Source organism: Anastrepha ludens, chromosome 4, assembly GCF_028408465.1.
Source record: "Anastrepha ludens isolate Willacy chromosome 4, idAnaLude1.1, whole genome shotgun sequence".
Classification (NCBI taxonomy): domain Eukaryota; kingdom Metazoa; phylum Arthropoda; class Insecta; order Diptera; family Tephritidae; genus Anastrepha; species Anastrepha ludens.
In genome coordinates this window covers 73853066-73865477 of record NC_071500.1, presented here as the reverse complement: position 1 = coordinate 73865477, position 12412 = coordinate 73853066, and the positions used below count along the sequence as shown (strand labels likewise).

Here is a 12412-nt window from a genome sequence, read left to right as displayed (position 1 = left end):
AAAAACTTTAAATAATAAAAAACAAAGATCAGTGCCGTGGTGGAATCATAACTTAAGTAAATTAAAAGCTGAGAAAAACAGGCGGTTTCATATATTCAGATCGAACATGACTGAAATAAATTTAATTGAGTATAAAAAAGCAAAATCTGCCTTTAAACGAGAAATTAAAACCTCCAAACAATGTTCGATACAAAAGTTTACAGCAGAAATTAGTCCTAGCACCCCCACAAAGAAAATTTGGATGACTATACGACGCTTTTGTGGATACAAACTCCCCCACGGTATACATTGCCTACAGTCCCTAAACAATCCCAATCAATCTCACACAGATCCAAAAGATATCGCTAATGAGCTGGCTAAATACTGGAGCAATTCAGCTTCGGACCAAAATTTTCCAAGTAGCTTTCAAAACAGGAAAAGAGCGACCTTACAATCTCAAGTGTATGCACAACCCTGTAGAGATGCGAATATATTAGAACAAGATATAAATCATCTGGAAATGATATCTGCACTAACTAAGCTAAAAGGAAAAACTCCAGGCTTAGATAGGATAACATATCCAATGATGCGAAACTCTCCTGAAATTTTTAAAAAGCGCCTTTTAAATTTATTCAACGCGATTCTTCATAACAAAATTATCCCGCAGTCCTTCAAACACAGCATTATTATACCAATACCAAAACCAAAGTCCGATAAAACACAAGCAAAATCATACAGACCGATATCTTTAAACATATGCTTCGCTAAGGTTCTAGAAAGGATAATAGAAAATCGGCTTTGGTGGTTTGTAACAAAAAACAAATTATTGAATAGCCGACAAATGGGTTTCAAGAGAGGAAAATCTACAGCAGATAGTCTACTACTGTTAGACTATCTAGCTGCAGCCAAGCTCTCATCAAAAAGCCATTTAACAATTATTTCTCTTGACTTTGAAAAGGCGTATGATAAAATAGGCATACACACGGTAGTTGACCAACTCGTAAAATGGAAGGTTGGCCCCAAAATCACCAATTATATTATCAATTTTATGTCAAATCGTAAGTTTATGGTACGAATAGATAACCATTTCTCTGATTTCTGGTCAACAGACAATGGTATTCCCCAAGGATCCCCTTTATCTGTCATTGTGTTCTTGATTGCGTATGAAAAACTATGCTCTGTAATATCATTCCATAAAGAAATTGACTTTTGCGCCTACGCAGATGACTTTAACATTATTATTAAATCAAATAAAGAAAAGTGTCCAATAATTGACCTGAATAACCTTTTTCACGACATCTTAACTTGGTGCGATTACTCAGGAGCAAACTTATCACCAACAAAAAATCGGTACATTCATCTCTGTCGAAAGCACAATTGTCAATGTACTGTGCTTTCACGAAACATAAACCTCTTTCCCTGTGATGAGTTAAAAATTTTAGGAATCATTATCAATAAGAGATACAGATGGAACTCCCACATCGATCACCTAAGCACTTCCCTGGTCACACAATTAAACATTGTGAAATGTCTAGCCTCCCCAAAATTTCAATGCGACACTCAATCTATCTTAACAATTGTAAAAACATTATTTATACCCAAAATCAGTTATGGCATTTTTCTTTACGGATATGCTCCTAACTATCTCATAAACAAAATCAAGTCATTACTTAACACTGCAATAAGAACCGCGTTGGGAGCCCTGCGCTCTACACCAATCGCAAATTTATTTTTTGAATCAAAAATATTGAATTTCGAAAATCAAAGAGACCTAACAACTGCTAAACTATTTAAAGCTCTCATAACAAAGCAAGACAACCCGCTTTACAATATCGTCAATAACCTAAAGAAGAGGACAACCACCCTTAAAATACAGTCTGCTATAAGCAGAACAACAGTACTTTGCTCAGCAGTAGGTATACTTTTAAAGCCAACTAAATACGATATTCATATCCATCCCCCATGGTCCTTTAACCCAAAAGCAATTGACACTTCATTGCATATCTTCAACAAGAACAACACAAATCCGATTCAATATCATGCAATGTTCAACGAAGTTAAAAACAAATACTCCAACTATACTTTTATTTATACTGATGGGTCAAAGATAAACCAAAATATATCATATAGCATAACCCTAGAAAATGAAATTATAAAAATATCAATTATTCCATATTATAGTTCTATATATTCAGCCGAAATTATTGCCATATCTGAAGCAATAAATTTAGTAAAGCACAAGAGAAAAAAGGTTGCTATATGCTCAGACTCACTCTCCGCTCTTAATTCCATAGCCAATATAAATAACAGTGACTATTACCCAAACAAAATCAGACACATTATCACACAACACTACCCAAAAATTATTTTAATATGGGTGCCTGGGCACAATAATATTGTTGGGAACAGCCTCGCTGACCAATCCGCGAAACAAGCTCATCGAAGCCCAGTAACTAGCACAGACAATTTCAACTTACTCGATATTAAAAATCATATTAAACAACACTTCTACAACAAACAACTCCTTGAATGGAATCTAACCAATGACTGGTATAAAAACGTTAACTACACAAAGACCAATATAACAGATTTTCTACAAAAAACTAATAAAAAACCTTCACGACTAGACATTATAAAATTCGAACGCCTTAGGTTAGGACACACGAAAATAACACATGGCCATCTTATGAATAACACAAACCCATTATATTGTACTTGCAACACAGATATCTTAGTCACAGTAACTCATCTTCTACTGAGTTGCCCCCTGTATGCTACCTGTAGAGAACAAATATTCACTAACACAAACCCAATTTCACACCTCTCAGTCCCTTCTCTTGAGTCAATATCCCTAATAACAAAATTCCTCAAAAGAACCAATCTTTACCATAAGATTTAAAATAAAATTGTATCTACTAAGTTTAAGAATGGAAGTATGCATATGTATATAAAATTATCGAGCTTAAGGCCTCGCTGCTATAGCCCCTAACTTAAAATAGCTTATAAGATTTATGTTGTAAGCTAATTTTATATAAATAAATGAAAAAATTTTCTATCCCAAAAAAAATTATCAAAAATGGCTAAAATGGCCATTTTTTGACCTTTTAGGCTTCATTTACCAAAAATCCTGACGTGATGGAGCATTTTGAAGGTCAGATTCGTTTTCAGCGCATAAAAAACTACAAGAAACAAGTACAGCCATTCTAGGAACTCACCCTCGCAGGACTGTGTAATAGATGAGACTCCATTATTTTCACCTTGTTGGCTATGTGAATAAGCAAAATTCGGCATGTAAACTCGGTAGTCCCATATTAAATTTATTTAATATACATATTTAAATAAATTTACATATGTCGAATTAGCGTTGAAAGCAGTGAAGTTGCGACTTGGTATCGTTAAGTTTTTTGTGGGGTTATGCAGACAACTGAAACTAATTTATATTTCTTATTTTTTTAACTTTAATTTGGTACACGCTGTACACTTTTGTATTAATTTGTATATTAAAGTAAGTAAAATGAAAGAAAAAAAGCGAATCACTAATTTATTTACACTTATTTCCCCAGATAAAAAATTAGGGCATAAATAAGACAGAAAGTAAAATGTAATATAAGTGCTGTTTCTTCTATTATTGTTCGAAATCAAAAGATTGTAGGTTTTGATTTTTCAATAAAATGTATATAAAGCTTACAAAACTAAAACCTGAAGGATTTGCGGATCCTTAAATAAAAATAGCAACGTCAAAACTGCGGCCAGTACGTGCTAAGTGTAGGAGAAGATCGCTCATCTCGAACCAAAACCAAGCACTTGGAGCTCATGTTAATATTCAGCACTCACCTTTTTTTCAATAAACAAGGTAAAAGGTAATGTATAGATTTTTACGTTACAACAACGAAATTGAAAACCTTATTGGTGGTGAAAATGTAATACATTTTATTAAAGCGCTTCGGATGAGATGGATTGGCCACATCATAAGAATTCCCAAAAAACAAGACGGCTTGATGACGTAGAACCAAACTTAAAAGCGATGAACGCTCGTTATTGGAGAAATGAGGCAAGAGAGATACTGAATTGGAGGACGCTTGTTGATGAAGCTATGGTCCACCACAGACAGTGAAGCTAAGAGAGAGAGACTATAGATTTTATAAGCCATTTTATTCGAATACCCTTATTTTTGACATTTTTCCGCTTAACCAGCAGCACATTTGTAACATATTAGTGAAAATGGCAGGTAAATTAGCAGAATGATGAAGACGATATGAAGGAGCGGAATGGCATAGATTTTGAATTCAGTTCCTTCGGAGATCAAGAACTTGTAGGGGCCCCTATTTGAGACGGGTGCATGAAACTTCGAAGGATACGTATGTGTTATTGACCTCAAATAAAAGTCTCCGTTTTCAAGAACATCGAGTCTGAAACAATATTTAAAAAGCAAACCAAATCCAATAGGATTAAAAGCTTTGTTTTAGCGTCGCATAATGATTTAATACTGAATTATTTTATATACACAAGGACCGATGGTAAGCCAAATAAACATTTAGAAACTGGTGGTACTGTCGGACAAAAACTTCTAACACATCCCAGAGAAGGTAGTCAAGTATTCATTGACCGCTATTATATCTCTTTGTTGGATAAATGAGTATTTGCGACAAGTACTATTCAACTTAACAGAGTGCAATGCCCAAGGATCTTCGATCAAAAACGAGGAAAGGGCAAAACTTGAATAAAGGAGTATTACGAAAAATTCGTAAATATGATAAAATGTGTTTAGTCAAGTGGATAAATAGCCACTATATATATCACTAACAGCTTTAGCATTGACTGAAAAATGGATACAGATGTTTATGTATTTTTTTAATTTCCCCTAACTAACGTCCATAAAATTATCCAGTATGCTTTCTAAAAAAAATCTAGATAAATATTTAATTTTCAACACTTTTCTTCATTTTGGTGCGGTTTTCAGGTTCCCTATAAAAATTGTTCAAATAATTATTTTTGTAAACAAGCATAGGGTATCGTTGTTTGGACATTTGTGAAGAGAAGATTAAATAATATCCATCTGTAAACATTTTATATAAAATTTGGAACAAAGCACATCTTTCCACGGGAATTCAATGGTAATATTTAAACTGTTGGCAGCACGGATAAAATATTAAATAAAAACAAATTTCCCATTTGCCTAAAGAAAAAAATTTGTTGGGCCATCCTCATCAATAGAATGCTCCATCTATTCCTGCCATATGAGAACTATGAAAAATTCATCAATTTCGATTTCCTCAATGGCCGACGGCATTTGATGCATATTTGGCAAAATGACTTAAATAGTCTAACCTTGTAGAAAGCTCAAAATCGTACTTTCAACTTTCTACTACTGCAGAACTCTTGCATCTAGAGTTCCTTCATATTTGACTAAGGTTTTACTTTTTTAACCATATAAATTGTTCAATTAGCCAAAAAAGAAAGGACTTGTGCGAAAACAACTCGTGAATTTTTACCGTGATAACGCACCGTCGCACAGCGCCATCATTATCCGTGAATTTGTTACGAAGAACGAAACGAAAACCATCCAACAGTCATCGAATTCACCTGATATGGCTCCCTGCATTTTTTTCTGTTTGATGGAGTCAAAAAGCCACTACGGGGAATGTGTTAAAACAGCCAAGAGAAGGTAATGGAAAAATCGAAGGCGAAAAATCGATCAAACGCTGGCACAAGTGCGTTGCAGTTGATTGGGAGTACTTTGAGGGCCATAATATACCTTTTGAGGAATAAACTTTTTTTGTTTTTTCTGAATATATTACGGGAACTTTTTGATCAGGTGGGTATTAAAAGAAATAATTCGACTTAATGTAGTAACAAGTAAAGTGGCTTTGCAAAATATTATTTATAAAGCTTTTTCTGTATGTTTTAAAATTGAATGCCGACATTCTGTTTTGGTTGCTATATTTACATGTTGCTGCAATTGCTTACTGTTATATAAAAAACGAGGTGAAAAAATTTCATAACTTTCGTTTTTTAACTTATGTACTATGCAATGAGGAAATAAATATATAACACATGTTTTGAACTATGCATTTTTATTGTGTTTTTATTCAACTTAAAAATATTTGTAAGTTGAAAGGAGACTTTATGGGCTATGTTTAATAGCTCGATTTTGCTCATTTTCGAAATATCTTTTTTTGTAGACGGCTCTGGAATAAAGTTATTGCCAAAAGCTTATTTATAGTCCCAAACGGCTTTTATTCGAAATGTGTATTTATAACGCTACAAAAGTTACAAACTGTTTCAGGGAAGTCAGCGTATTCGAAAATTCATCTTAAATGCGGGAGATTTTTTATGAACCAAAGTCATAAAAATGTAATAAATTCAAAATATAACTTGAGTTTGAAATTTGTTTTGCTAATTACCATACCTTTCTATAATTTATTATCAAATAGCTCGTTCATTTCTCATAAATTTTTTTTGCAAAACTATACCGTTTTATTTAATTGCAATTTTGCCACTTCAGTCCTTCTGAATTAAACGTAACAAACTTCTGCAACATGGTCTTCCATTTTGGTCTTCAAATTTTGCCCATGACGGAAATGGACTTAAAAAATTTGGAGATTTCCATAATACCATATATGGGCCATAAACTTATTTTATTACTTAATACTACTAAATTGTTTAGCACACTTAGTTATGATTTTATAGTAATATTTTTTAAAGCTTATATAATGTAAGCTCTTATAAAATAAAATAATAAGCATATGTACCTCCACACTCTTCTATTGCCATTGCGTACGGATTTGGACGTGCAGCGAATTTTTCTCCGGCTTTTAAAATATTTTCCAGTGCGTTCAAAACTACTTGAACGATGTCTGAATCAACGACTGTTAGAAAGTCACACATCGGTGGAATACAGCCAATATGAACCTAAAGAAAATAAATAGATAAGAGCGTGATTGTCATAGAAGTAATATACAAATTGTAAATCAAAATTAAGAAGTATGTTACAAGCGGAGTTTAGAAAAACCAGCAGGAAGATTTGGAAAATTCGAAGAAGGGTAATATTAATATTGTACAATACAAAACCAAACAAAGGTAATTTCGCAAATTGCAATAATTGCCAATAATTGCAATATACCACGTTTCTATAAATGTAATATAATAAACAGTAGAAAATAATTTTTCTTAGACTCGTAGATTATTCTTGATAAATTTGATTTTCATTATAAACCATTTATGAAATCTATATATATAAAAGAAAGTCATGTTAGTTACACTATTTATAACTCGGGAACGGCTGAACCGATTTGGCTGAAAATTGGTGGAGAGGAAGCTTAGGACCAGGAAACGGTAGCATAGGACCATTCAAACGCGTTTCCGTGAAGTCGCAAATGACAGCTAAACGTAATTTTGTCTATGGTTAAGTAGAAAATTTGATAATATAAATTTTGTCAGAAATATATAATCACAGGAATTTTTATTCTCAATCACAACAGTAAAGCGAAGCAGCCCATGAAACGGCTTGGTTGGCAATGCGAAATCGTGGAGCGAATAACAGAGATCAGCAAGTAGATTTAGTAGTTCAAACAAATGTACCACTGTTGAATCGCCAACAAAAAGAAGTTTATGATACATTAATGAAGGCAATTGATGATGGTGGTTTATATTTTCTTGATGCCCCTGGTGGAACTGGTAAGACATTCCTAATGTCAGTAAATTTAGCCACTGTTCGTGCGAAATTCAACATTGCGCTTGCAGTTGCTTCTTCTGGAATAGCAGCCACATTGTTAGAAGGATGCCGCACGGCTCATTCAGCATCAAAATTGCCGTTAAATCTTCAAAAAATTTAATAACCGACATGTAATATTTCAAAAAACTCAGCAATGGCCAAAGTTTTATCAGCATCGAAAATCATCATCTAGGACGAATGCACAATGGCGCATAAACGTGCATTAGAAGCACTTAACCGAACATTGAAAGATATACGCAATGACTCGAGATGTTTTGGAGGTGCAATGATTTTACTGTCTGGTGACTTTCGCCAAGACGAAATAAACGCTTGCCTCAAATCATCGAATCTATGGCGCTATGTGAAGAAACTTCAGCTGACAACAATTATGAGAGTTGCATTACTTAAGATACATCTACTGAAGATTTCTCTGAGCAATTACTGACTATCGGTAATGGTCGAATACCTGTCGACGAATCGAGCGGATTGATTTCATTTCCTCAGAATTTCTGTAACTTTGTCTCATCGTTAGACGAACTTTTCAATAAAGTATTCCCAAAGCATTCCCGAGCAATTTTAGCGGCTAAGAATTTGTGTAACAAATGAAGATGAAGCCAATACAATTGAATTTTTAAACTCCTTGGATGTGCCTGGCTTACCACCGCACAATTTACGCCTAAAAGTTGGCTCCGTAGTAATCATGCTTCGAAACATAAGCCCACCAAAACTTTGCAACGGTACGCGTTTGGTGGTAAATAAATTGATGAACAATGTGATTTACGCGACGATACTCTAAGAGAAATTCGAAGGTGAAGAAGTTCTCATTCCGAGGATCCCGATGATCCCAACCAACCTTCGGTTTGAGTTTCAAAGACTTCAATTTCCGATCCGTCTTGCATTCACCATGACCATTAACAAATCACAAGGCCAATCCTTGAATGTTTGTGGTCTGAATCTAGAAAATTAATGGTTCTCACATGGTCAATCATATGTCGCATGTTCACGGGTCGGAAAACCATCTGCGTTGTTTGTTCTTGCACCTGATAATAAAACAAAAACTGTCGTGTATCACAAGGTGCTTAACTGAAGAGTGCAATCTATTAAAGCTTCATTGAAATACTTGATTAATAAAAAAATTAACTTAATAAAATCAAAAATCTGTTTTTTTATTGCCTCTAGGGCGGAACAAAGTTCGTCGGGTCAGCTAGTTTATAATAAAAAACGTGGAGCGCATATAATTAATTTGAATTAATAAGAAAAGTGTCACATACATATGTACATTCTAAAATTACAAAATCTGTGTATATAAACACAAAGTGTTTACAAGTTAATAGTAAACATATTTGTGCGTAAATTGAAATTATTTTCGTTGCTATAGCGCAAATCACTGGGTGAGTGTTTCAAAACGTATTTGCTGGAAAATAAATATTTTAACATATACACCCCCCTGGGCATAACATTTATATAAAATTTGTTGAATTTTTATAATTTTCTTACAAAGTTTGAAATATGGATTTTCTGGATTTTTGTTATATAATACACTTTTATAAGAAAATAATAAATATTAAACAAACTGTTGGATAACAAACTTTTGACTTGGCTTTGCTTCCAAGTAAATAATCACGGCTAGTCTCTAGTGTCTATTCTCTTTCTCTTGTAATATTAATATATATTATTCAGATGTTAATTCGTTCGCCGTTTGAATACACGTAAGTGTTAAAGTCAGTAAAGCAAAAACAATAAAACAATCAGAGTTGCATGCTAATGTACGTTATACACAATTTTACATTCCAACAAGTCTCCTCAACGTTCAGAATCATGTATTAAAGAAATGCATTCGGGTGGCCCGTTCGGCAGTGTCATATTGATTCACTTTTGGTTCAAGACACAAACGCACTGTTTTTATAGTCCTTCATAAAATGTAAATCATCACTTCGGTATTACCACATTTTTGTCAATAAATCTTGCGTCGTTTTTGCGAAAATGTACTTCATAGCCCTTGTTTGTTATTTTCGATACCGACAACAAATTAGTATGCAAATACGGAACATAGATTACATGCCTTAATGTTTTATTCTTTTCACAACCTTTTTCAGCCACTGTTATTTTACGTCGCCTGTACCAATAATATTTGTACAGTTATTGTTAGCTAAATTTAACACATGATTTAGTTCTACCAGCTCAACAAAATTATTTTTGTCAGCGCTCATGTGGGAATTACACCTATTGTTTAAACACCAGTTGTCATTTCTATTTGGACAAAAAACAAACAATTGCTGTTGCTCATAAGGAGACATTTTTCTCTTTGGTTTTGTTGGCTCTTCGATTGCTTTGTCTTTTTGAACGACACCCTTTTGCATAATGCCCGCTTTTACCATACTTGTAAGAGCAAACATTTCGTTCGTTTCTGCGCGTTTCCCACCGCTGCACCTATATTCATTGTTTTTCGTTATACATATTGGCCTTTTGCGTATTTTTTACTTTTCGTGATTCACACTCTTCAAATATTTTCGAAGCATTTCGCGCTTTGGCATCGCGAGTTTCAAACGCACAACGGAATGTTTCGTACGAGTCTGGTAAACTGTACAATAGTAAAATTTCAATCAATTCGTCACCGATCTCTACGCCAATTTCTTTCAGTTTCGCGACTGCATCGTAAGTCATTTAAATGGCTTCTTACCAAATCACCCTCTTTCATATGCGAGAGCGCAACTCTCTTCAACAATGTCGCCTTTCGAGCGGGTCCTTTTAACTCGAACGTCGCTTGCAATTTTTGCCACATTTTTTGTGATCTTGTACACTCAGAAATTAGATTTAATTCTGTTGAACTTATTGCAAGCATACTATCGACGCATGCTTTTAAATACTTTTTTTATTCACTGCTGCATCATCCGGACACTCTGTGTTCCCGTTCACATTTGCTCATAAATCATTTTAATTAAAACCGCACGCAAATGTAGCTTCCATATGTCGTAATTCTTCGCATTTACAGGCTTGATACGAACGACCCCCACCATTTTCGCAATTTTCGTGGAATTAATATTACTTTTTATTTCACGCCGCGGAAAATTAAGTTTATTTTAGTTTGAAATACAATACAGGTCTTCGATGGTTCTAGGCCCGTAGCCGTTTAGGAATAAAACGAAGTTAGAGTTATGTATTTAATGTTTTAATTATTACCTCACTTGTTAAGAGTTTACAAAGACAGAAAGAAAGAAAATAATATCGTTCAAATTCAAATGACTGCCACGACTGGCTTTACAGTAGGCCATTCGATCCCCCAATTTTTAAGCACATTTTCGATTGTTTGGGCTCCAATTTCATGAATGGCAACTTCGATTTCGTGTTTTAAAGCATCAATCGTCTCTGGATGGTTCGCATAGCATTTGTCCTTAACGGCTCCCCACAAAAAATAGTCCAACGGGCTTAAATCACAGCTCCGAGGCGGCCAATTGATATCGGAATTTCGGCTGATTAATCGGTTTTCAAAAACGGTAGCCAAAGGTTCGAGTGTATCTTTGGTAGTGTGACAAGTTGCACCGTCCTGTTGAAACCAAATGTCGTCCATGTCATCCTCTTCAATTTTTGGAAACAAAAACTCGTTGAGCATGTCACGGTAACCCTCGGCATTTACTGTAACCGCGGAAGAAGAAGAAGACTCACCACTTTGGAAATAGGTTTTCAATATTTCCCAATTTTGTTCAAGCGTATAGTGTCCCATTTCGTAAATGTCAAACCTTTAAGTAAATTATGAACACGTTTGACATGTCATTTGTGTTACCATTCTCAAAAAAATACGTGGTTCAAAAAGCAAACGCTATATGGCCCACCCTGTACAAAATTTCGAATAACTGGAATGCAGACTAAAGAACAATTAATGGTCACATAAAGTAGTATTAATGTGCTATACTATTGAAAATGTACATTGGTATTGAAAGCTACTTCGTTGCGTCAACAGTTTCCATTCTACACACCTTCGGCTTAGATGCTTGAGATCATTATCTTCTTGTAAAATCCAAGATTGGATGGTTCTTTCAAACATTTTCGCAGCGGACAGTAATAACGCGTTTTGGTAAACTGTATTCGTCAAAACTGCATTCAAATTGGCGGTAAAAACAAATAGACAGCGAATAAACTACTTACTACTACCGACGTAAGCAACTACTATACCTTTGCCCAATACCGTTATGAATTTGTAAATTTTTTTTTGAGTGTTAATGAGAGCAGTGATTTTTCAATGTACTCCGGAATTTGAGGTCTTCCGCACGTAAGCATCCTCGAATCAAGTCTTCAAATACATTAACACCACTTTTTATCTATATTGAATTCGACCATTTCGTAATTTTGTCACTTGTGCTCGTTTTTCGTTTTCGTTTTCGCTTTTTTTGTTGAAAAACCCCCCGAGGAAAATCATTGTCGCCGCATTCTTGAGAACAAACAGCCATAAACAATAAAAACGAAAATCCGCAAAGCCAGACCAAGACAAAGTACTATATTAAAAAAGAGCATTCCAAAAATAAAAACCGACATGATTGATAAATTAACATTCTTCTTCTTTATTGAATATCCACATTGGATGTTATCGAATTCATGGAAATACATTAAATTTAATTAATAGGACTATGAATAAGTTCGTGCGGTTTTTTTTCGAAATTTGAAACTTTATTGACGTAAAATGGTTACAAATTTAATATTCAAAATATTGTCCATCGCTTACTA

At 34.3% G+C, this 12412-nt stretch overlaps 1 protein-coding gene across 1 annotated transcript in view; it reads right to left on the bottom strand.

Annotated features, from left to right (window-relative positions):
- LOC128859813 (importin subunit alpha-7) overlaps window positions 1-12412 on the bottom strand; it is a 34535-nt gene that overhangs the window by 2206 nt on the left and 19917 nt on the right. Inside the window, exon 6 of the mRNA XM_054096903.1 lies at window positions 6732-6891. Within this exon, the coding sequence (XP_053952878.1) occupies window positions 6732-6891 (160 nt within the window). The remainder of the gene's footprint in view (window positions 1-6731; window positions 6892-12412) is intronic.